The sequence below is a fragment of the Pangasianodon hypophthalmus genome, chromosome 10 (genome assembly GCF_027358585.1).
Source record: "Pangasianodon hypophthalmus isolate fPanHyp1 chromosome 10, fPanHyp1.pri, whole genome shotgun sequence".
Classification (NCBI taxonomy): domain Eukaryota; kingdom Metazoa; phylum Chordata; class Actinopteri; order Siluriformes; family Pangasiidae; genus Pangasianodon; species Pangasianodon hypophthalmus.
In genome coordinates, this window is record NC_069719.1 from 13,348,640 (window position 1) to 13,375,878 (window position 27,239).

Genomic DNA, 27,239 nt, shown 5'->3' on the forward strand with positions numbered 1-27,239 from the left:
GATAATACGCAATAATTGCCTTTATGCCTAATGTAAGAAAGGAGTAAAAAAAAAAAAAAAAAAAAGGAAGAAAAATACAATTTGAATGTTTCAAAGGATATGTGCCTTGTGAACAAATAACAAGCATTATTAAGCTCTATTTCAGTTTTTAAAATTCACTGGCACATGATTCTGAAAAGCACCATTAAAGTCAATCATGCCTGAAGTACACAGGCTGTCATGTTGCATAGGAAGTGTGTTACTGCATTATTAATGTCACTTCAACAATGACTGTAGTATGTTCTCTAAGGTCCTGTTTGTTTCTTAAACATTTCTACATTCCTATTAAAACATTATTCAAGTGTAGAACCATGTTGCATTATTAATCCATTATTATTACTGGTGGTCTGCTTTCTTCATGCAGCTTTCATTGCAGCATGCATGGCAAAAGTAGTTATCAAGAGAGGGATGATTATACATGGCAGCAGCCTGCTTCTTTTAGCTTACAGCTAGACAAGCTTATACTGGGGAATTAAACAACATCCACTGTACTGTTTTTGTTTTTTTAATCACATCCAATGGGTAAAATGCCATCGCCTGTTATAAGGCTTAGGCATCTGATCCTATACAATCCAATATGCAACTTTCCTACAGAACCATTAGTGTTGGATTTTTACAACATTTACACTATTATACACAAAGCTATTGTAATTTTTGCTCACTCTAATGCCTTCCTTTTATCTTCTAAAATAAAAGGAAGATTAACGACTGCTCTAACAATCAAATCTATTTGCACTCATAGAAAACTCCAAACAAAACATCTTTGGATCTACTAGAGGCACAACAGGTAGTTCTTGTTGAAGCAGGATATAATGAAATGTGCTCATAAACAAATAAATAACAGTCCTATGCCAGAAGGTACATGAGTTAAGGTGAAACAATGAATATCCCTGATGATTTGGTTATTATACATGTGTGTTATGAAGACTAGGCAGCTTTGAGTCTGATTTGTGGGCATGAGGACTGATCAATTTAGGGTGCCCAGTCTCCTGAGTCTTTAGTCCCAGCGGAGCAAGCTTTGGCATTGGCCGCCATGGCAAGTTGGCCTGCTCTTTCGGAGAGTCTGCTGTAGTACACCCTCCAGTTTTCATCTGCAGCAAAGGGGGTGGAGTTGGAGCATCATGTTTAACATGGCATACTGAAACACGGGTACCGTCATCACTGACTGTTGCAACAGTCTCTGATTCTGAAGAATTGGGAGGAGACTCAGACCCGAATATAACCTTAACAAGGTCATCTACCTTAGGAGGAATATCATCTATCTCCTCATCCTTTGAGGTGGGTGACGTTATAAGATCCTCATCTAGTTTGAGAAACAGAGGACTGAGAGAGCGTTCATCATCTCTGTCCATATCTGCCTCTTTATTAGTGAGCAGTTCTGTCAGTACATCTCCTGCCTCTGTAAGACTTGGAGCTGCTTCTTGTGGTTCAGAGGTCTGATTGAGGAAAACAAGCTCATCAAGTAATGACATCAGGCGGTTGTCATCTTGCTCGAGTTTAGGTGTGTTTTTTTCATCTTCCTTTTGCTTTTTTGGATCTTCATCTATCTTGAATTTGACATCATGCTCAGGTTTTTTGGGCACAACCTCTGGAAGCTGTTTGTCCAGGTGTTTTTCCTCTTCCACAAGAGTGGTTTCATCAGAAGAGGGATTCTGCTGAGCCTCCCCAGCTGAAGAGTTACATGCTGCCTGTGTCTGCATGAGCAGCTTTTCTGACTGTACCAAAGAAACAACACTGGAAATCTTGGGCAGGCTTATATTATGAACTGCAAATGAGAACAAAAAATGCAAATTAAGGTGGTAATGATCCTAAAGCAAAAAATGAATCTTCAGGCATTAATTACAGTGATTAAAAAAACATTCATACTTTAATTTTCAAGACTATTAATCATACACAATATTCCCAGTATAAAAATTTACAAGGTCAGAAAGCTTTTATGCAACCAAGTTCTAAACGGTTGCATTAGCTCTAGTAAGAAGCTACCTGGTGTGTTAACAGGGCTGCTGGCCAGTTTAAGGACTTGTGGCTGCAATATGGGAAGTGGATTCTCTACACATAGTGGATGGGAGGTGGGAGGAATAGATATGGACACAGCTGCAACGCCTTTTGGTTTACAAAATTAAAGAAATACAATTTTATTAAATTACAAAACATACAACACTAATGTATTAATTTAAAAGTTTACATTTGCATGTATAAAGGCTCACCTGGTGTGGTTGACTGCCTTTGCCCTAAAGGCGTGATGTCAGTGGGCTGAAGAGGCTTACTTATAGTAATGATCTGACTGCATGGCACTACTGCTTCCACCATTGGAATCACTTGAGGAACAAGCACTGGAAAGACAAAGAAGAGATAAAATGTGAGAAACAAGCTAGCTTTTATTGAGGCCTTGTTCACATCATTTTGGAACTGCTGATGTTAAAACAGAGCTTAGTGGAATTAGCATACGTGCTGATAAACAGTGCAACCACACTGTGGCTTATAATGCTAACAATGGTAAGTATTGTCCTCCTCCTGAGCGTTCCATGTGAACGTGGCATAAACAATTAGGAGTACAGCCACCTGGCTACTTAACGCTATATTGCAAAATGCTGGTTGGTTTCCCCAGGCTAAAGGCAACCACTGATTTTTAAAATCAGACCTACACACCTGTGCAGCTACAGATTAGTTTAGAAACTTTAAGCAAAGGCTTATGGCACATTTATTTATAGCCAGATAGAAGTCATTTATCAAACAGTTATATTTAGGGGCATAATATAAAGCTAACAAGTGAAACACTACCTATGTCACCATCTAAAATAAATCCTGAACAAACCTGTATAGACTTGATCAAGTCTGACTGATGCTCCATACATACAGCAGTGTCATCTCCCTTATAGTACCAACCTTGATCTTTAGCCAGGGTTTGAGGCTTGTTGCGGGACAGGATGTTGGGCCTTGTTCTCTCACGTGGTACTGGAATGGGTGGACATTTTCTTAGCTGTGGTACGGGGTGAGAGTTAGGTGGTTTGGCTGGCTGACCGGTTTTGGTAGCAGTCATTTTCTGATTAGTGCTGACATTTTCTGTTCTTCGGTCCTGGAATCCCAGATATTTATGTCTGCTAATGCGAAGGTGTTCAGCTTTGCCACTGGTACCCACTTTTTTCTGTTTTGTGTTGATGTTCCTCTGCGAATGCTTGGGAACTTTTTTAAGGTTAAGACTGGTATCATCTGCTTTGTCTTCAATCTCTAGAGATTTCTGCTTAGCAATGATTTCATCCAACTCCTGTGAGATGGATTCTTTGTTTTTTCCTAAGAAAAGAAAAACAGCATTACTTAATAAGAGCCAATTTTAATTAACTATAGTAGTGGTATGGTATACCAAAGCTGTACACCAGGGCAAAATATTAAATAATGCTTAAACTTAATTTGTGGATATGTATGGACACAAGGTTTTAATGTTATTTTTCTAAATACGTCTCCCTAAACATGCTAAAAGATCTTTTTTCCTCCCCAGAGTAAACTGTAATTCCACAACACAGTTTACTCTGTCCCTCAGAAGGCTAACTACAATCATCTATACGAGTCTGATTTTAAAAAAGAAAAGTCAGGTTCTCTAAATAAGTTAATATTGTAAAGATGCTGGTAATCTCCTAATTAATTATTCAAAACAATTTTGAACTTCAGTTTGCCCAGACTCAGAGCTGCTATCAATCCTCCTTCATCCTCATAAAACAGAACTGCAAACGTTAACCAATACTAGTTTACAACATATTCCACTAAACACTAACAGACATTTCAGAGACTGCGACATTTCACATTCTCACTATGTTAGAATCTACAGAATCCAATCAACCAACAATTATTTGAATGATTCATTAACATAAATCTGGGCTTGCTGTATAGGGCCCCCCAGAATTATTAGCACCCATCATAAAAATGAGCAAAAATGACTGGATAAATTAACATTACAATAGGATTTTTTTTTTTTTTTTTTTAAACAAAAATCTTTTCTCATTAGAACTACTGTTGTCTCAAAAATGGACGTGCCAAAATATGACACCCCAAAGCAATTTTTAAATAAAAATTACATGCATTTTTTTTTTTGTTTGCTCTTCCACATGGCTGTGGATCACTGATGCTTTGGGGCTGTTTTGTGGCCAGTTCAGGGGCGCTTGTGAAGATTGATGGCATCATAGATTTTGGTAAGTAACAGGCTATCTCAGTTCAAAACCTGGACGCCTCTGCCAGGAGGTTTAGACTTAGCAATAGAAACAGTTTTCAACAAGTTAAGCCAAACAATACTTTTAAATCTACACATAAATAGTTAAAGCAACACAAAATCAGTGTTTGGCACATGACTCTCTGAAAACCACATGCACAAACCTAAGAATGTAAAGGAGATTAAACGTCCTGCATGGAGGAGTGGACAGAGGTCCCTCTTACAAGTGTCTCCAACCTTGTTAGACATTTCAGTAAGACACACTGTGCTGTTATTCTCTTCATGGCAGGCATCACAAAATATTAATCATAAGGGTGCCGATAATTATGAGACCACAATAATTATGAGACAATAGTTTTTTGCACAACTTAAACGTTTTGTGCTTGGGGAAAAAAAAATATAAATCTCAGTAACCGTCCCCTTAACACACCCAACAAATTTCCTACAACACCTTAAATGCATCCCAACGCTACAACCACAGTTCAAAATGATTTAGTCAGGAACTGATAGATGAAAAAAATGCAGTTGAAACAATGGAGAGGGAAAATGTGAATATGATATGGAACCCTGTAGTACCAGATAATTGGGATGCCATTTCAATGTAGTAAGCTCTTTTCTTTCTCAGCTTGTCCCGCATTTTCACCAGGCGATCCCTTCGTTTAGTAAGAGAGTGAATTTCTTCCAGGGCCTGATGATAATGATAACATTTATAATAATTATATTATTATAATTATCATAAGTAGAATGCTGAACACTGGAACACTGAACATTTTAAAAAGCATTCTAGCATTGTTTACGTCCAACACACCTCTGAAAGTAATGTTATTTTGGGAACTTTAGGATCTTCAATATTGAGAGTCTGTTGAAGATTGTAAAAACAATTCCTCAGTGTAATGCGTCTCTTCTTCTCGTCCTTCCTCTTCCTAAGTTTAAACTACAAAAGGAGGAGGTGGGTTTTATTTAATATTAATATATATATATATTTAAAACCACTTTAAAAACATTTTTAAAAAGTCATGCAGAGGAGGTGGTAAAAATCTAACATCACCACACAATGTAGCGGGGGTGGGCAAAAACTAAAAATATCTTATCAATATCTTATGAAACTTGAATAAATATTTCTAATTTATATTATATATAAATATAATATATATATATAAAATAAATAAATAAAACACACCCACAGCACTCTATTAGGAACACCTGTACACCTACTCATTCATGCAATTATGCAATCAGCCAATTGTGCGGCAGCAGCGCAATGCATAAAATCATGCAAATACAGGCCAGCAGCTACATGTAATGTTCACATCAACCATCAGAATGGCAGGAAAAAAATCATCTCAGTGATTTTAACTGTGGCATGATTGTTGGTGCCGGACGGGCTGGTCTGAGTATTTCTATAGCTGCTGATCTCCTGGGAATGTCACGCACAGCACTCTCTGGAGTTTACTCAGAATGGTGCAGTAAAGAAAAAAAATCATAAAACTTTAAATCATAATCGAGAATCATTCATAAAGTTGAAAAAAATTAAGATTTTTTTTCTGGCAATATCGCCCAGTCCTAGTTTGGGCCCGTTAATACCAATCAGTCATTGCTTGAATGCCACAGCCTATTTGAGTACTGTTGTTGACCATGTGCATCCCTTTATGGCCACAGTTTACCCATCTTCTAATGGCTACTTCCAGCATGACAATGCACCATGTCACAAAGCAAAAGTCATCTCATTGTCATGAACTCATTGTCATGTTCATGACAATGAGTTCAATGTTCTTCAGTGGCCTTCCCAGTCACCAGATCTGAATCCAATAGAACTCCCTTGGGACGTGGTACAGCGGGAGATTCACAGCATGAAAGTGCACCTGAAAAATCTGCAGGAATTGTGTGATGCAATCATGTCAACATGGACCAGATTCTCAAAGGAATGTTTCCAACATCTTGTGGAATCCATGCCATGAAGAACTGAGGCTGTTTTGAGAGCATAGGGAGGACCTAGCCAGTATTAGTATAGTGTTCCTAATAAAGTGCTCTGTGAGTTTATATAGTATGTAAGTCACCTTATACATATAGGTTGGATAATGTACTACCAAACACTAGTGGTATAAAAAGAAGGTTTTATGGGTTTGATACCATTATTTAATGTCTAAAAAATAATAATTTAAAATGGAAAAAAAAAAATCTGTGAATTGATTAGTACACAATTAACATCAAATCAGTTGATTCCCATCAAATTGTGTTATGTCAAACTGTTATAAGAAAAACCTTGTTCCAAAAGGAAAAAATACCTACAATACCACTTAGAAATATACTGCAAAAATTTATCATGATATTGATAATGTATTGTCATATTGCCCATCCCTACAATGCAGTAAAAGACATACCAAATTTTCATTTTCATTCTCCTCATCTGATGAGTGATTCTGAAAGCTGTTAAATTAAGACAAAACAGAAGAATGTTTTGTTTTATCACAAAGGCTCAAGTTATAATCACTGAAATTTTATTCATTCTCAATAGTGTACATTCAAAGTCCATATAACTTTCAGGCAAATTAAAGCCAGGCCTTTTTTTTGGCAAGTTTTGGTGTCTCCACAAATAAACAGTTGCCAAAAAGACAGCAAATTTCATTTTCACGCTGTAGAGCCTGATGGAGACCAGGTAGGATTTATATTATTACACTGGGACATTAGCTTTTGAAAGATTTAGTCTAACCTTTCATGTTGTGTCTGCTCAGGTGGTGCAAGGCTTTTCTCAGCTCCCTCCTCAAACGTTTCAATATCAACCAGCTCATCATCATCCTTCTCAGTCAAATCTAAGTCTTGTTTTTCCTTATTCTTTTCTTCTCCTTCATATTCCTGGAAGGAAAACAATGAGAAAGATTCAACCTAAGACTTGATCCAAAGTGAATCATAATGAAAGCAAGTACTATTTTTAATGGCTTAATCTCGTACAGTGACTACACACAGATCCTCCTTGTCATTGGACTGGCTGGAGTCAGTGTCATTATACAGATCTGAATCTTCTGTTAATTCTGTGCAATCTGAATCAACCTCCTCTTCCACCAGATGTGATCCTGCCTTAGATTCATCACCACTCTCAGTGCCTAGGACAGCACCACTGGTACCACAACCCTCAGCTTCTTCAACAAGACCCAAATCCAGCACTTCCTTGAGGAGCATGTGATATGTAGAGCCATTTGCATGATCAGAGCTATCTTTAGAAACATCAGTAGGCTTTTTAGATGGTGTGATCGTCTTTTTCATTTCAAAAGTGTAGGAGTGGTCTGTGAAAATCACATTTTCAGGTGATATTTTGGAGCATTGGGAGTCTTCTTCACAAAATTCCTTGGCTGGTGTAGGGTCGGTGTGGATAGGCTTGTCTAATTTTTGAGGGTCTTGGTTCTTAGTGGTTAAGCAGCTTTGGGACGTTAGCTGTAACCCTTGATTTGCAGGGTGTCCCTCTGAAGAGCTTTGAGCTGATGATGCTGAAGATGTGATTCTGGGACCTTTAACTGTTTTGGCCTCTTCAAAAACTCTCTGAGGTAGAATTCTTAAAGTGCTTGTGGCAGGATCCCTAAGAAATCCTGGTATAATTTTTACTGTACAAGGTTTGTTACACAACAGTAAGGTCTTTGAACCAGAGAGAGGGGTGAATGATTTTGTAGCAACAGGGGAGGTGCTGCTTGTCGTGACACTTTCTGTAGTTGTACTGTGTACTGGGGTCATATTCTGAACTTGTGTAGCAGAAGAAGGAGCTGTGGCTGAAGTGACAGTTGTGTAGGTTTGAGGCTTACTCAGAGGGACTGGGCTGGGGGTGGGTAAACGGATAAGAGTGGCTGCAAAAGAAAATGCAAAATTAAATCAGTTGATCATAAATAATCTTCTTGAAAGGAGATTTTATCTTATGCATAGATTTTTTTTCACCACCATTTTTTTGTTCCTCTTTTCAATCAGCAAACTATTGATAATAGTCATGATTGGACGCCCAGGTTCAAAATTGCTCAAATAAATTAAAGTTTCAATGTTTATATTAAACAGACAAAAATATCTTGCACACTTACACTGCTGAGGACGTATGAGGACATTGGGATTGAGGGCCCTGAATTGGCCAAGAGGCACAAGATGGATGACTCGGCCAGCAGGATTAGCTGCCTTAAACATCATCATCCTCTGGCCAGGAACAGCTGGGCGGGTGGAAGTTAGAGGCTGCATCAGCCTGATTCCACTACCAGAGAGCGCTACATTTGATCCAGTTGTACTGAGCACAAAGGTCTTCTCTGATGCAGTTGATCCAGATCCAGGTACTGCCTTAACCACTTGGATGGAGCCATCTAAACAAAAAGACACTGAACGCATCAATTGTGTACATAATAATTTATTTTTCATGATACTTATATTTTCTAATATAATTTATATAATCTAATTTATTATTAGTAGTAGTAGTAGTAGTAGTAATAAGAGTAGTAAGTTAGTAGTAAAAACCATGGGCTAATCTGTCTGAAATAGTGCCCTAATCTCAAAAAGCTGGAGGTACCTGTAGTGCCAGATGCAAGAGATGCATGGGAAGCTATGCTTGCCTTTGGCAGCATGTTAGGGGACACTGAAATCCCAGGGGATCCAGTCAACATAGAGGAAGAAGGAATGATGAGATTTTTAACTGTGGTCTGTACTGGTAATGTACTAGTACTGGCTGTCTTTTGCTGCTGGGAATTTACACAGTTCACCTCAACCTTGACAACCTCTGTTTCCATAGGGTGCTTTGCCACTGTTCAAAAGGAGAAAATGAGAAAAAGGTTAACTTTCTCTGTAAACATGGATTAATACCATGTGCCCTATAACACTCAGGTAATTTCATAATTACACTGAATATTGTGCACACTCTTATGCAGCATTATCCAGTATCAGAACTGGCTAGCTTTGGTTTCCAGAAAACTACTATCTGGACCAGTAATGACTCACTCAGTATATTTCACATCTAACTGAGCTTGGTTAGAAGTCAAATTGAGAATGGGGTTTGTGCCACCCAAGAGTAAATATTATATAATAATATGACCATGCTATCTTTCTAACCATTCTAACCAGACTTTGTATGGTGCGATTTCAGTGTATTAGCAGTGTTTTAGCCTTAAAAAGGGGCTGTAAATAGACTCACAATAGAGAGTCTGTGGACTCCTGAGTTTAAACAGCTGTGACCTACCTGTGGGCTTGTCCACAGTGACAGTTGAAGAAAGTGTGGTGGTAACAGTTGTTGTGGCTACACTGGTGGGGGTGGTAGGAGCTGTTTGAGAGGTCTTGGTGGTTGTGGTAACAGCCTTAGGGTCATGTTTGTTAGCCACACATACTCTTCCTGTGATATAAGCAGCCAGTCTGTTGGCAGGGTGCAAAGCCCCCATCTGGCCCAGTTCTAGTTTGGCTTGTGGATAGAGCTTTCCATTGACCTATATAGAAAGAACATGACAGAGAGTACCACAAATTAAGCTAGGCTTAACCAGACTGTCGTAATAACAAATCTCATATACAGTGGCTTTATGAGATGGAAAGTCATGTTATAACACATGTGTTTTCACACCTATTAGTCCTTTTGTCAAATCTGAACCAGAGTGAAACTGGTTCGTTTGCTCTTTGTTTGAGTTCACACTGCAAATAAATAAACAAACCAAAAAGCATAAGGAAAAAACAAAACAAAACAATCATTAACTGAGTGGCAAGTACAAGGAGATGGGGCTGAAAACAATCTCACAAAACTCTTCCATTCACTGTTCAGAAATACAGAAACAAAAAAATGCAAACAACCATTTGGCAAGCGTGGACAGAAGTTAAGGAATTCAACAGAGCAAAGACAACACACAACTGTCATGCTAAATAAATCTTTAATCATGCTGTAAGCAACAAGTTTAAAACATTTTGAATACCATATCCAGGACATCATATTGCTGCTGGACTTCAGCTCGGTACCTAGGCACAGTGTACACCTCACGGGTCTGATTGCCAGCTAAAGAAAATGCCATCGGGTTGATTCAAGGTCAAACGTGTTCTCACTGCAACTGAATCAGGCTAGCAACCACCTCATTCAGTTGGTCTCAAATCTGTTGTTTTGGCTAGCACCTGAGTGTGAATTCTGTTCTTACCTACCCAAACAAACCGCACCAAGAATGTAAATGCACTAGGGTTTGATTTAAAAGGACTAAACACTGCATATGAATAAGCACCATTAAAGTGTAAAGTATGCTTACCATTATCTGACCCAGAGCACCAGAAGGTTTTTTCTCAGCCTTTAGCAAACCTGCAGGAGTGACCTTAGAGAGAAGGGGGAGGCCCTTCACCTCACTTTTTCCTATGGTCTCAATCAATTGAGCTTCCAACTGCTTTATTCTCTCCTCCTTCTTCTTTTCACTCTCCTCTAGGTGGGGCTGAGAGATGACCACTTTATATGTAATGATGGATCCTTCATCTGTCTCCTTTATAGTCTTGGATGTGGGTTGGATTTGGTACTTGCCGATCCAGAAAGGGTGCTTCAGACGGTCCTGTGCCATACGCTCACACACTGTACGTAGGACAACGTTCCTGCTGCCTTCTGTTGCCCACTTGCACTTAGACACAATTTCCAGCCGTTTGGTAGGGCCGGACTGAGTAGGTGGCCGAAGTTCCCCTTCTTCTATCTCTGTAAAAGGAACATCAACAAGATGGTTCACGAATGGATATTAACCACATACAGAACACGAATGGTGTAGCCTAATTTTTAGAATTATTAGACATTTAAGTGCCATTAATCATGCCTGTACACCAACCCTGCAGTGAGTCCTGTGAACTAAGATCTGGATGCCCTTCCTGGAAACAGAGAAAATTTAATCAGGTCCAAGTCCATGTTTAAAAATTGAGTAGTACTTCCCTACTGGCATTTGAGTCTCACCTTCATGTGTCTTTGTCTACAAGGAGACAGTTTTCTCCCACAGAATGGCCTCACACGAGCACAATCCAGACTTTCCTGATTTTTGACCCTGCTCGAACCTTCCCCATCAACCTGAACACAAAGGTTTAGAAAGAACAATGCTTAATATCACATACTTGTATCACCAAAATAAAATCTAAGCAAGCATAGTACATCATATCCAACTTTAAAAACAGCAAAAACTGCAATGACACTGCAGTATCTCTGTGCACTTGCATTACTATGCTATCCCCAATTATATATCTTAAACATACCTTAAAATATTTTAATGTATTCAAGTATTTTAAGTATTTATTTGATACATACTTAATTTTTTCTGTTTTGCTAATGCTGCCAAAAAAAAACCCCACACACTAACAGTACTACTGAGCTAAATGTTTTTTTCTTTCCTAATGAATCCATTACAAAAAGTTTTATACCTTAACATTTTATAGTGATATTAAACCAAAAATCAACTAAGACTTTTATTTTAATAACTAATTAGATAAGTGTAATTACTACTACCACATAGCTTTTTATATGTGTATGCCTCCTTAATCGCGTTCAGTTGGTCAAACATGTCATGCGGTATTAAACAGGAGAGATACTAACACAAATCAGTTAAACAGATTTAAAATGCTCACAGCTCTGACAGCTGCCCGTTTAGATGAAGGATGAAGAAAGTTCTCCGAGTCTTTTTGCAGATCTTGCGATACTGGTTGAGGGTGAAGAGGCCTGGCAGGATCAGGAATATAAACTGGCTCTGAATCGGAGTCATTTTGCTGAATCCATAATGTTTTTACATGAAGAGCTGGCTCAGGTGTTGCATCAGCACCTGAAAGAACTAAAGAGCAAGGACACAGCAAAAATTATAAATTGTAAATTATTACTTTTCATTCACCTCCGAACTGATGAAAGCATACTCACTATAAGATATACGGTTTTTCTTCTTTTTCACTTTGGTTCCATTTTCTTCTGCATGATTTAAAGGTGCAGACCCCTCGTCAGTGTCCTCGTTTTTCAAAAGGACTACTTTCCGTCGAAGGCAGTCACAACCCAGCATGCACTGAGGTTTGCCACAATGATGCTGGCGTCTCATCTGAACAAGACTGGCACATACACAACCTAACCGGCAAAAGTCATTGAGGCAAGGTGGTGCACGTCGTTTTATGACAGTAGAAGGGCTTCCCCCTATTGTGCCCTGAATCCAGATAAACAGACAAAAAAAAAAAAAAAAAAAACAGACATAGTAAGGGAGTTAGAGACAGGATCAGTTATTAGTGAAGAATGTGGTCAACTATGACAAAACAACCCTTAGCTTAACACATACCTCTGCTGTGACAAGACAGGATAAAGCAATGGCTGCCCGTTCCATGGTGATGAAGGTACGATGTTTCCCCTCCCAGACTGCACCATCCTCCACATCCCTTAGTTTAACTAGGGTTTTGGGTAGGCCTGAACTGCGTCCCACTGGTACGTTTGAACCAGGGGTACTAGAAGCATTCTGTCCCACAGGAGCCACTGACACTCTACCCTTAACAGACTTTTCAGCTGTCTGTAAAGAATCTTGTGAGGTCTTGGTTCGCTTCTTGGTCTTTATTTTGGGAGATGTTTTGCTTTGGGACAAGCCAGGGGCAGTAGACGGCACATTAGACACTGATTTTGATGTATTAGACTTTGTGGATTTCTTTGAAGAGCTTCCCTCCGATTTCTTGTCTGTGCTAGAAACTGGGTTTTTGGCACTGGATTTGTTGGATTTCTTCATTTTCACCCTTGACACAGCTTCCTTGCTTTTTGAGGTCAGCGCAGTTTTTCTGGATTTTGCAGAAGGCTCGGAGAGAGCAGTTGCTAATGGAAGTGCTTGCTTTTTTAAAACACTATCAAGTGTACGAACATAGCTTGTGCTTTTGGTGGGCAGCTGGTAGGCCACAGGAGTGACAAGAGCCTGCGAGAAACTGGCAGCTCGCTCGTCAATAAGCTTGCCTTCACTTTCCAGGTATTCATCAAGCATGTCACTACAGAAAGCAGAGAGGTTCTTTTGTCCTGTATCCGAGGATGTGGTAACTAAACAAAAAACATAATACCTTTGTATTACCTTCATACCCAAGTAACCTAACAGGCTTACAAGTGCAGCAAATTAATTTAATCACAACATGTTAATGTGAGGTACCTCCAGAAACAGACGAAGGACTTGTTGTGGAAAACTTTTCTCTCCAGCCTTTGATTTTAGTGATGTCAGTTGTTTTCCCTGTTCTTGAAACAAAGTGAACTGGGAAGAAAAATAATGACCCTAAGCACAACTGCAGAACTTCAGCTCATAAATTACTTTTAATAATCTGGTAGCACTTCGAAAAATCAATCAGTTTTCTTTTTATTTCACTCACCCTGTGATGAGCAAGTCCCTGAGTTTCCCTCAGGTAAGAGTATAGGTGGAGGAATAGGTAAGCATACACCCAGATACTGTAGATCAATAGACAGCGTAACATCCAAAAGGTTCAACTTCAGACCAACTGCAAGATAAAACACTTTACTTTAAACAAGATTCTGAAAATAAATCAAACATAAAGCATTCTCAGCTATAAACACATTCATACATAATACTGTAAATGTATTATGTGCATATACATGTTTTTACTGGCCAAATCATGGTTTATACTCCCACTACAGGCTACACATTCAGTATAAGGCTCTCTAAAACATCACAACCACAATACAAAAAAGGGCTTTACTTTATTTGGGTCAGGAAACTGTGCAGGCCACTGAAGTTCTTCCACTACAATCTTAATAAACCATTTCTCTAAAGACCTTGCTTTGTGTATAGGTCTTACAAAAAACGAAAGCCTTCCCATAACTGTTATAACAAATCAAAATGCACACAATTCTTTGGAATGTCTTTGTATGCTGCAGCATTAAGTTTTCTCATCACTTGAACTAGTGGGTCTGGCCTGAAACATGAAAATCTGCTCTACACCACTGGTTTTCCTGCACCACATTCTGTAAAGTTCTCCAGGCACAGACCAATCCCACATATGTCTATCATTCTGGCAGATACTGAAGCATAATTCACTGCTCCAGAGACAGATGGCAGTAACCTTTAGTTCACTCTAGCAAATGCTTGTTTTTTTTTAAGTTGTAAAATTATTTAAACCTCAACAAATAGTTCTTGTGCTGATGGTTTCAGAGACAAGTTGGACATATACCTGCTTGCAGAACTGGGTGAATGACCTGTCTGTATTTCATATTTTTTAAATCACGGAGAAGGACTTTTTCAAGTGCGTCAATGCTTTCCTTTTCATCATGGACTTCACCTGTGACATACAATATTACAAAGATAATACAGTTAAACATCAAGGACAACTTATGAGTGAGTGATCTTACACAGTAAACCACAATCTTTTTTTTCCATTTCTTACCCTCAATGTTTTCTGTCGTTTTCTGCAAAATCTCTTCTTTAGCTTCATCTCCAAGATGAATTTCAAGCGCTTTCTGTTTGCAGACATTATTTCTTAGCAAGAGGCACATCACTGCCATGGGTATGCACTAATATTTTTGAAATTAATTTTTTAAACTTTATAACACGATTGTCAGGACACCACAAATTTCCTAATATAATTAGGTCAGAAACATTTAAATAATTCAAGAACACACAGACAGCTTCTACTTACCTTTGACATGAAGGAAACAAACAATTGACCCTCCACATCTTCAAGGTTGGGCTGCATTGGGACAGGAATGGGGCCTTCCATCACTTCTGTATCTTCACTCAGCTTTGACTTCCCACCTTTCTTTTGCTTCACCTTGCATTTTTTGCCTTTAATAGTCTTCAGGGACTGTTTTAATTCCTTTGGGATAGAAGGGTCAGGGGAAACTACAGGACAGTTCACCTCACTAGTAACACCAAAAACAGCTGGACCTGGGTCTCCAGGTGGTGTTGGTATTGTGAAAAATCTCTGTGGTAATGGGTCAGCTTGCTCTAGTAATGGTCTTAGTCTATCGAGTGATAAGCAAGGCGGAAATGGGTCAAGTGTCTTTCTAGGAGGTATGGGTCTATCAGAGAACATGCTTGGTGGAAATGGGTCAGGAGAGGAAGGAGCGGACATGTATGGAGAGGATGGTGCACAAGATGGTGAAGACGGGGTTTTAACTCCTGGAGATGGGGACCGTGGAACAACCTCTGGAACAGGTACAGGACATGGGACTGTACAGGAATCATGAGCAGGCTCTGTGATGGATTTGTCAGTAGAGACATTACTATGCACAAGTTCATTATTGGGAGCATCAGGTGTAGTAGCTGGAAAAGCTTTAGGATCACAGCTAAGTACACGATCAGAGGAAGCATCATCTAAGGTAACTGAGACAATTTTAGTGTCAGGTGTGGTGTCTGAAAGACTAGTGTTGGGTTTGACATTATGTGCAAATGCAGAGGTAGTAGCAGATACTTTTTCAGGTGTGGACAGTTGCAGTGTATCACGGACAACACTGGCTGTCGAGCCAGTAACAGCATCAGCGGCAGAATTTGGTGTTGAGACAGTTTCATGTTCCGTGCTTGCTACAGTACATGTTAAAATGGATGATGTGATGGTTTGAGATGCTGGGGAAGCTGCTGGTTGTACAGTCAACTGGGTGTTAAGAGAGGGTGTAAAGGATGCTGTGGAGGATGATAGGTTTTCAGCAACTGAAGTATCATGACAGGATTTATCAGACTGAGATGGCAAACTACAAGCTTCAGATTTTGGCTTTGGTCTGGTGGGTCTTGTTTTCGACTTCAACTGCTGTAGAAATAGAGCAAGAAGTGGTAGTGGAACAGGCTCAGCCCGCTTCTTCTTCACTTCCCCTCCACAGTCAAGAGGTTTAACAACACTCTGTGAAGTCTCCTCAATACTCAACTTTTCATCAGTCAATGTTGCCGTTTCACTCAATATTGTGGCCACCTTTTCATTTAAGGGTGTGTTGGAAGTAGTTTTGTTCAGCTTGCACTGTATGTTAGCCGCAGAAAATGACTCAGTTGTATTTTTTAAAGTGGACGAGTCTGTGTGTTTTGAAAATGATACTGTTTCCTTTCCCTCCTTGGTAACATCAGGGATTGAAATGTTTTCAGATGTACAGTCCTTAGATGCAACATCCATATTGTTCCCTTTTGAAGCCAGACTATCAATATCCATTTGCTGGCTACTGCCATTACGGATTTTCTCAAGGGATATCCTTTTTACCTTAACATGAGCACCCTTAATTAGTTCAGACAGCCCCCCTGGCCATGGACGCTTCATACTGGTGCTGAAATCAAAGAGAGAGCGTTCTTATATTTTGCGAAAAATCAAAATAGATCAGGATCTAAAACATATTAGTTTATATATTTATACACATCTTTTGTGATTGTGATACCAAATAGCCAGATTGCTTTTCTTGTTTTAAAGCAGCAACATATCTAAACTTTATAACTCATTCATGCTTAGTAAGATTCCGCAGTGAGGCTTCCCTCAGGAGCATGATCTCTAATACTAATGCAGATTTAAATGGATCCAATGCAAGATATGAATTTGTGGTTTCTAGAGTCTCCATGTATTTCAATTAAACTCCTAGGTTTCTAATGAATCATCCCTGCCATAAATTGCTTGTGTCCATTACCTTTGATAATGTGATGCTTTTAGGAAAGGGTAAGAATTATATGTGAACATAATTAATCGTTATCTATGTTTCAGCATGTCAGGCTGCAGCATGACTTCAGGCAAGTGACATTTGTACAGCCTTAAAACTAAATATGGATTTCCACAAATGTTAGCGTACTGTGCAAAAGTCAGAGATCACCCTTTTGTTTTCAATCAAATGGCCATTCAGTACTTATTGTTACTTATTTGGTTGAAAACAATAATAAGGGGGAAATGTACAGTACATTAATTCAAGTTTCAGTAAAAGACCCATGCAGTACTTATTTATGCAGGTCAATATTTAAGCTCAATAATACAAATATTTACCAATTTCTTCTGTTTTTACTGTTGAAGACCTTAGTGTGCATTATGAACATTTATTCAAAAGAAAAACACACAATGCTTTACAGTGAATAATGTTTTTCATGAAAGTACATAAAGAAAATCAGCTCGATAAAACATTTTAAAATAAACAAATAATTCAAGCTTTAAACCTGAAGAAGAGTAATAGACTTACCTAGAACTCCCAGGCTCAACTCTCTTGGGAGCATCACAATGAACTGTTTTAAGGTCCCCATTGGTAGTGACTTTTTCCGAAGCATTCATCTTTGCAAACAAGGACTTGAGATTATTCAAGGCTGTAGCCTCTTTGCTGGATTTGACCTCATTCTCCAATTTTTCAGTGGAAGGAGCACTCTTGGGTTTGCAACAACGGGAGTTGTTAGCATCATCTCTAAAACCTTTTGCAAAAGGGTTGTAATCAATTTTCAGCTGGGTGATGGACAAATTCTGGTAAGCTGTGACAGCAAAGAACTCTGTCTGAGAAAAACTAAATGTTACGACATCAGGCCCATCTAGCTGAACGAGATCCACAGCTTTATCTGCAGGAATAATGTGAAGACGAGGAATATACCGGTGCATAGAGTTTATGATAATATGGCCCTCTCGGTCCAAGGGGTTATTGGTAAGCTTTAGCTTGTAAAAGGAAACAGGATATTGCATCCAGTCTAAACCAGTAGCAGGTGAGTCAGGATGTACAAAGGAGCGAAAAATATGTGGGTCAGCTTTCCCATTGGTCTCCCATCGTCTGTCACTCCATTTGTAGCGGTAATTATCCACTGGTTGCATATCCATTACTAAGGTATACCTCTGGAAAGGTTCCAATCCAGAGATGCGGAAACGACAACAAGGGAACATTCTACGACCTTGCTTGGTTAGAATCATCTCAGTCTGACATCTGAAAAACTCATTCCACATATTATTGTTGTCCAAAGTGACTGTGATCCCTTTGCATGTAGACTCTGCTGGCAAGTTACATAGCTGGTTACTGGTGTTGGTAGTTGCCATAGCTGACAAAGACATGGACGATACTTTATTAAAGCTTGCTACACATGAGCCAATATTGGGTTTTGCCAAAGTGCTGGCTTCCGTACTAGCAAACAGAGTTTGTTTGTCCTGCCTCCCACCACCAGGATGTAGCTGGTTGACAACAACAAAAAGTGAACAAGCAGATGTTTGAGGTACTGTAGATGTTGTCGTGCCCTCCTGACGAAGCACCATTATGGCCTGATTATGTGGAATGGCCATGTGACTGAAGAAGTCATCTGAAGAGCGGCTGTCTCTTCTACCTCAGGTTACGTTTGATCTTTCAGCATCCTTTAACAAAAATTACAAATATAACTGATCAAAGGAGTCAGTGACTACATTAATTTGTTGGCTATATCACAATACATATCAATAACTACTGTTGAATAGACCCAGGAGAACGATGGGTTACTTGCAGACCTTTTTTTTTTTTTTTTAAAACAGTTCATATAATTGATTACTAAAAAGTAGTAAAAGTACACTCAATAATTGTCATAATAATTGTACACTGCTTGTAAAATGCTAACTCAACAAGCAAATGATTTTGGCTCAACTGAAGTTTAAGTGCGACTAAAAGTCACTAAAAGTCAAAAATTGGAGCATGCAGCACTGATAAATTTTGCTGTGAAGCTGAACCTGTTTTTACACTGTCTGCAATATGGATTATATTTACTGTGTATTTCTTGCAATAACCACAGTGGTCAAAAAAAAACAAAAACAAAACAGTAGTTACAGAACTTGTGAGGAGTTGATATATATATATTTATATATATATATATATATAAATAAAATAGTATGTATATTATATATACTAAAATGTATTCTTTATACATGTTTTTCCTCTCAGCATCAAAAGTTACAGTTTTTCTTTACATTTATGCAATGTAATTTTGTTATTTGGCTCAGGGTGAAAACTGAAACAAAAAAAAAAGCTTATTATTACGTTGCATCTTGCAAGTTTCTAAAGAGAAATTCCAGTGATCTTTATTCCTAATGACACACCCTTCAAGTTCTTTGCATCATTATATCATGATGCCCAGCAGCCAATCACTGACAGGTCAACTAGTGCAGCTGTGGTAATAGTAGAGTTAAAAATCTGGTGTAGTAAATGTAGTGTGAATGGAAAAAACCTACACAGCACTGTAATTAAAGATTACAGCTCCATTCTTTTGATGAAGATAAACCATGCCGCATTCAGTGTTGGCTTCCATTCCAGTGGCCGGAATAGTGTACCATGAAAGCAACACAACAGTGAAGCCACCAAAGCCACCGTAAAATGTCTCCTCTTCATTTTATAGTTTGGGCATAGTTTGGCTCTGATAATGATTGGCTATATCCAAGCCATGGATGGTTCACCTGATTAGCTTTGCTAATTTGTGGAAATTCAAAAATAACTTAAAAGATTTATAACTCACTATACAAAAATGTCACCATACAAAAATGTCATCAAACTAATAGCTATACTACTTAACAACGCAGAAACACTCGTGCGAAATAAGGCGTCTACAAGATACTGTACGATTTCCATTCATAAGGCAACAATTTGAAATTTGATGATTACTCAGACTGTTTCAAAAGTATCATAGTTACAGGCATATCACCTTGCTAGCCTGTTAAATTATTTAAATCAGTTTAAAAATATGAATTATTTTTACACCCCTTGTGCCAAGAGTGTGTCTCATACAATGAGGACTAGGAGCTGTTACAGTTTTGACTATAAGCAACCATCAAACTTTTATTGTTTGGTGGCAAAGCATATCCTGTCCTGTCATCAGGAGTGGACAAATTCCTCATGTGAAAGTGCAAATGAAAGCACCTATGGGCTGCCTAGAAACCTAATTTACTTTGCTAGAAATTAGTAGTTTATTCAAAGAAATGGCAAGTTTACTAAGTGCATTAAGACCCACTAAGGTTGTTCATAGGGTACTTGTATTTCTAGATAAGAGAAAGCTATGTAGTCATAGATGTTTTCCTCTCCTTGTAATGAACATCACATGTAAAAGGCATTATTCAAATCAAACTAGTGTCTCCATTTTCACTTGCCAAGCTGCATTTATGTATACCCCCCTTTTCTTCCCAATTTGGTCATCAGCCAATTCCCACCTACCAGCCAGTTCTCACCCATAATACATCAGCTACGAACCACGGAGTGTGACCGCTAACATGTGCATCCTGCAAGACTTGAAGCCGCCAGCACCTCACCACCCTGCTGCTCATGCTGCGTCACAGGACAGCGTAACACATATGGAGGAAATCAGTCTACCCTCTTCCATATACATGAGTTTGCAGATACCCACAACTGGCTAGCATCACTGTGGTTGAACATAGAGCTTAGACGAATTTGTTCCCTTGGCTCCCAACCATGGAAGTTTGTTATTCGAACTCACAATTTCCTGATGAAAGGGTAAATGCTTTTCTGTTATGCCAAGTGGGAGCCCATGTGTTTCTACATTTCTGCATGTTCCCGATTGTGTGCTGTGCAAGCTAAACTATCCGACTAGCATCTCACTGATGGCCAGAATCCATCCTAATTTGAAGTCTGTAGATTAGCAGGCAGAAGAATTCAGGAACAAAATATTTATAAGAGCAATATTAGTTAATTTCTTTCTTTTGCTAGTTGTTTGAGAAAACAAATGTAATAGAACAGTAGCCTACTCAATATATTTGACAGCCAGACAGCTAGGAATAGAAACTGGTAGCCTGGACATGACTTTGTGTGGGGTTTTTTCTTTTTTAGATAGGTACAGTCAACAGGGAGGTAATTAGACCAATATAGAGGTGAACCTACATTTTGTTGAGCAAATGAGATCATCCTCTCTATCAAATGGGTTTCTACACATCATAACATTTTTGACTGAATATAGCCCTTTAACTGCCCTGTATGTACAGTGAGTTCTGACAGTATGCATGCCCCTTCAGCTTTTGCACATTTTGTTATATATTTAATTTAAAATGAATTACATTTACATTTTTTTCTATTAATCTGTGCAAAATAATCCATAAAGACAAAGCAAAAACACTGTTTTAGAAATTAAAAAAAAAAAAAAAAATGAATCTTTCATTTAGCAAAGTATTCAGACCCTTGTCTAAGGCACTCCAAACTGAGCTCACGTCCATCCTGTTTGCTTTGATTATCTTGAGATGCCTCCAGAACTTGACTGGAGACCACCTGTAGAAAACTCGATTAGACCTGTGTGTATAAGTTCCCACTACTCGCACAAACACTTCTGCATTACAACCAAAATGGCACTTATGCTTCCACTATAAAGGAAATGCCACTATTTTACACCCGGTATCGACAGGGACTGCTGTCCCAAAGAATGCTTCCAAAGCTCTTTTAATAACATTTACCCAAACAATGGTGTGACTTTATTCAACAACTGAAAACAAAACAAAACAAGCAAACAAAAAAAAAATTAGATTTTGCTGTTTCACTGTACTGCTGAATGTAAACAATGCTACTGGAGACATAAGATAAATCCTATTTCAAAACGGAAATTTGTCACAGCTCTGAGTGCAAGTAGCCCATTCACAAAGACCATGAAAATCTCTGTAGACCTCTGCAATCAAATTGTGTCAAGACATAGGCTAGATCTGGGGAAGAGTATAAAACCATTTCTAAAGCTTTGACTGTTCCCATGAGCAAAGTGTTCCCCATCATTACGAAAAGTATGAAACCACCAGTACTCTTCCTAGAGCTGACCATCTGGCCAAACTGAGTAACCAGGCTAGAGGGAGCCTTAGTCAGGGAAGTAAGCAAGAACTCAATGGCCACTCTAACACAGCTTCAGATGTCCTCTGCAGAGATGCAAGAACCTGCCAAAAGGACAACCATCTCAGAAATACTCCATCAATCAGGGCTTTAACATTGAGTGGCAAGACAGAAGCCACTCCTGAGTAAAAGGTATATGTCAGACATTTAAAAGACTCTGACAGAATGAGAAAAATTATTCTCTGGTCTAATAAGACAAAAATTGAATGCTCTGGGCTGAACTCCAAGCAATACATTTGGTGAAAATCAGGCACTGCTCATCAAATCCTACGATGGCATGCATGTTGATGGCAAGCATGTTGGTGGCAGCATCTTGTAACAGTAGTGATTCTAAGCAGCAGGGATGCAGAGAATGGTCAGAATTAAGGGAAGGATGAATGGAGCCAAATACAGAGAGGTTCTTGAAGAAACCTGCTACACACCTCATCAGACGGGGCAAAGATTAAGCTTTCAACAGGATAACGACCGAAGCATACAGCCAAGACAATGCTGGAGTGGCTTTGGGACAAATCTCTGAATGTCCTTGAGAAGCCCAGCCAAAGCCCAAACTTGAAACCAAACCTTAACTTGAAATTTGTGGCAAGCCCTGAAGATGGCAGTTCACAGACTCTCCTCATCCAATCTGCAAAGCTTGTAGACTCAAAGAAAACTCTAAGCTGTAATTGTTGCCAAAGATGCTTCAACAAAGTACTGAATAAATGGTCTGAATACTTATATAATAGGAGATTTCAGTTTAGATTTTTAATAAATTTTGAAATAACTTGTTTTCGCAATGTCATTATACACTCACCAAGCACTTTAAGAACACCTGTACACCTAATCATTCATGCACTTATCTAATCAGCCAATCGTGTGGCAGCAGTGCAATGGATAAAATCATACAGAATCTGTACAATTGTGGTGAGCAGAAAAGCATCTCAGAATGCACAACACGTCAAAACTTGAGGCTGATGGGCTACGACAGCGGAAGTCCATGTTGGGTTCCACTTCTGTCACACCTTGGCAGCCAAGAACAGAAAGCTGAGGCTGCAGTGGGCACAGGCTCACCAAAACTGGACAGCTGAAGACTGGAAAAACAGCCTGATCTGATCTCTACTTCTTCTGAGGCACACAGATGGTAGAGTCAGTATTTGGCACCAACAGCATGAATCCATGGACCCAACCTGCCTTCTGTCAACAGTCCAGGCTGGTGGAGGTGGTGTAATGGTGTGGGGAATGTTTTCTTGGCACACTTTGGACCCACTAATACCAATCAGTCATTGCTTGAATGCCACAGCCTATTTGAGTATTGCTGGTGACCATGTGCATCCTTTCATGGCCACAATTTACCCATCTTCTAATGGCTACTTCCAGCATGACAATGCATCAGGACACAAAGCAAAAGTCATCTCAGACTGATTTTATGAACATGACAATGAGTTCAGTGTTCTTCATTGGTCTTCCCAGACATTGGATCTGGATCCAATAGAACACCTTTGGGATGTGGTAGAACAAGAGATTCGCAGCATGAAGGTGCACCTGAAAAATCTGCAGGAATTTCATGATGTAATCATATCAACATGGCCCAGAATCTCAAAGGAATGTTTCCAACATCTTGTGGAATCCATGCCACGAAGAACTGAGGCTGTTTTGAAAGCAAAGGGAGGCCCTACCCAGTATTAGTATAGTGTTCCTAATGAAGTTCTCAGTGAGCGTAGGTTATTGTATGTAAAGTGTGCAAAATCTGAAGGTGTCTGTATACTTTCCAAACCCAATGTATGTAGGTAACCATCACAAAAAAAAAAAAAAAAAAAAAAAAACTCTAATTACCAAAGTTTCTAAACAAGCACCAAAACAATTAGTGTTAATAATGTATTAAGTTGTCTGTAAGGGTGTGTCACCTTTAAAGACTTTATATAAAAAAATTTAAAACAAAAAACTCAATTGCACCATAGAAAATAGCTTACATCAAACTAGACAAAAACTCGACACGTTTACACCTGGTCATTTCATATGCAGGTTCTGAATTGTCTTATTACCAAATGCTTTTACAATTGTAAAATGGTCAAATGTAGTCAGACAGAAATCTGATAGCTGTATTGCGTGTTAATATGCAAAATCTACACACTACATTCAAACAGCAACTTCCAATGTTGTTCCTCATTTTTAGGTGCTTTATTAATAAGATTACCTATTGGTATGGGTTTTGGTTGTCAAATGTGGCTTGGACAGACAGATGCATTTACACTTGCATAACATGGCTCAGACCACCTCCTGAAGTGGTTTGCCTGATTGGACTTAGAGTGAGGAGACATATTTGTTTTTGTTACTTAATATACACCAATCAGCCATAACATTAAAACCACCTGCCTAATACTTTGTAGGTCCCCCATGTGCTGCCAAAACAGCTCTGACCTTTCGAGGCATGGACTCCACAAGGTGTGAAGGTGTGCTGTGGTATCTGGCACCAAGACGTTAGCAGCAGTTCCTTCAAGTCGTGAAAGTTGCGAGGTGGGGTCTCCATGGATCAGACTTGTTTGTCCATCGCATTCCACAGATGCCCAATCGGATTGAGATCTGAAAAATCTGGAGGGGAAGTCAACACCTTGAACTCTTTGTCAAGTTCCTAAAACCATTCCTAAACAATTTCTGCAGTGTTGCAGGGCGCACTATCCTGCTGAAAGAGGCCACTGCCATTAGGGAATACCGTGGCCATGAAGGAGTGTACTTGGTCTGCAACAATGTTTAGGTAGGTGGTACATGTGAAAATAACATCCACATGAATGACAGGACCCAAGGTTTCCCATCAGAACACTGCCATAGCATCAAACTGCCTCCACTGGCTTGCCTTCTTCCCGTAGTGCATCCTGGTGCCATCTCTTCCCCAAGTAAGCGATGCACACGCACCGGGCTGTCCACACGATGTAAAAGAAAATGTCATTCATCAGACCAGGCCACCTTCTTTCATTGCTCCATGGTCCAGTTCTGATACTCATTTGTCCATTGTAGGAGCTTTCAGCAGTCGACAAGGTCAGCATGGGCACTCTGACCGGTCTGTGGCTACACAGCCCCATATACAGCAAGCTGCAATGCACTGTGTCTTCTGACACCTTTCTATCATAGCCAGCAATTTGTGCTACAGTAGCTCTTCTCTGGGATCAGACCAGACGGGCTAACCTTCGCTCCCCAAGCACATCAGTGAGCCTTGCGTGCCCATGACCCTGTCACCGGTTCACCGGTTGTCCTTCCTTGGACCAATTATGGTAGGTACTAACCACTGCATACCGGGAACACCCCACAATACCTGCCGTTTTGGAGATGCTCTGACCCAGTTGTCTAGCCATCACAATTTGGTCCTTGTCAAAGTCGTTCAGATCCATTTTTCCTGTTTCCAACACATCAACCACTTATTGCTGCTTTCAAGTCATCCTGCAACTCTTTCCGAATGACTGCTAGCTACTCGCTTACTTTACTCATCATTAGTCTGAGAGTGCGTTGTGAAATCTTGTGTAGCACAACTGTCTGGGGATTGTTGTTTAATAATATTGTCCCTGAAAGCTTATAGGAAGGTTCCTCACCTTCGCCATGATTGCTACTTGTGTAAAATCTTCCCAACCAATGGTAACGTCTTTATAATGACACCAGGAGCAATTTCCATAAGAACATTTTTTGCAGCATTCATATATAGAACTTGATTTATTTTATGTAACCATTACATATATTTATTTTTTCATGTAGTGTTTTTAGTAGTTTTTGAAACATATCCATTTATGCTTATCAATACATACTTTTTGTTCATATTTATAAATACAAAGTCAAAATGCATCATGTGTTTAAATTTGAAGTAGATATATGCACAGGAAGTATATTAAATAACAAAGATAAAACTGTCTGAATACTTATTTCCCCTAACTGTAACTCTTTCAAATGAGTCTTGTGTGCAGCAATAATCCTTATCTGGATATGAACACATGAAACAACCAAGTATAAACGGGGTCATAGTTATGTTTGTGTTTTGTGGCAGAACTGGAAAAATTGTTAGGGAGTGTTCAGACTGAATGATAATAAAATTTTCCTGGCATAATAGCCAGTTCTTCTGAATAGTAAAGAACCTGTGTTCCCAACAACCTGTGTTCCCAACAACCAATCACTGATCATCACTATTTGTTGCACTTCTTTTTCCTTCAACTTTCTTCTTGGCTATATTTACAAGTAATAAAAGTGAGTAATTCCATCCGTAACATTTTCCAAAGAGGACCTCTTTCTATGAAGAAACTCTTTAAAAAGAAAAAAAAAACAGTTATAATCTATTACTTTCTATTCTGATAAAGTTCTATTCAATTTCTAGTGTCTTCACAAAATCTTTCTTTGTGTGACATGTTTGATATGCAAATGATCATGTCCACCACATAAATATGCAAATTTAACTGCGCCATTAAGTGACTTTTTGAGCTTGCATTAGCTACTTTCCCCTGAAAAGAGTTGGCAACACTGATCCCAAAATTTTGTTCTCCATGCTTTTGATGAAAATAATGATATAGATCCTGTCCAGGAATGATTTAAATGTTGGTGATGTACTACCCACGTGTTAAGGCAGAGTTATTTTCAACTGCAGGCCAATTTCCTCGCACTGCACCAGATATAATGCGCGCGCGAACTAGCGACTCCACATCTCCGAGGCTGAAGTAACTGAAGTAAACACTGAACGCTCGTTTGAAAGACTTTACACCGGTTAATTCGTTGGTTTGGGCCTATACACCTTGGGTTCCTGTGAATACATGAAGTTAGCTAGCTAAACTTCGACTGAGGGAGGCCTCCCTTCAAGTCAACAACATTTCAGTCAGGCCCACAGGCACTATTTCCTTTAAACCGTTAATATTTACGCCTCATTACACTTCGCGGGTGATAAACAGTGATGCAGCTACAATACTTGGTGTCCTTGTAAACAAGAAGTAAGTTTCAATCACCTTTGAATCATGGACGTCGAATTATTTCGCCGACGTCGGATATATCTCAACAAGGCCGAAGAGGGGACGTGCGGCGCGTGCACGTCGACCAGTGAGTGTCGAATGGCGGGTGACTCAGAAGCGAGTCTGAACAGCAAACCACGCGGTCGAGTCAGCTTACTCAGTCCCTCAGTACCACCATGCACATGCCCGTATCGAAGTGTGCCTCTTCTACAAGAAATATGCACAACCCCTGCCTCCGATAATGTCGTCCGTTTTGCGTTGTAATCTCTAAATATTATGCTGTACGTCTCACCCTCAGACTTTGCGTGCATGTTACGACGCGCTACGTCACGACACCAAACAG

At 39.3% G+C, this 27,239-nt stretch overlaps 1 protein-coding gene across 1 annotated transcript; it reads right to left on the reverse strand.

Moving 5' to 3' along the window:
• Window positions 1-523: 523 nt before the first annotated feature.
• Window positions 524-27,215, reverse strand: mgaa (MAX dimerization protein MGA a). Its single transcript, XM_026934057.3, has 25 exons — window positions 26,894-27,215; window positions 17,328-18,466; window positions 14,831-16,439; window positions 14,579-14,651; window positions 14,366-14,473; window positions 13,550-13,675; window positions 13,336-13,434; window positions 12,496-13,229; window positions 12,093-12,366; window positions 11,810-12,009; window positions 11,148-11,258; window positions 11,026-11,065; window positions 10,471-10,898; window positions 9,435-9,675; window positions 8,772-9,002; window positions 8,299-8,568; window positions 7,190-8,073; window positions 6,951-7,093; window positions 6,622-6,667; window positions 5,049-5,174; window positions 4,817-4,928; window positions 2,926-3,330; window positions 2,247-2,372; window positions 2,023-2,142; window positions 524-1,804 (listed from the first exon to the last, which is right to left on the reverse strand). The coding sequence occupies exons 2-25, from the start codon at window positions 18,395-18,397 to the stop codon at window positions 945-947; spliced, it is 8,436 nt and encodes a 2,811-aa protein (XP_026789858.3). The 5' UTR covers window positions 18,398-18,466; window positions 26,894-27,215; the 3' UTR covers window positions 524-944.
• Window positions 27,216-27,239: the final 24 nt, after the last annotated feature.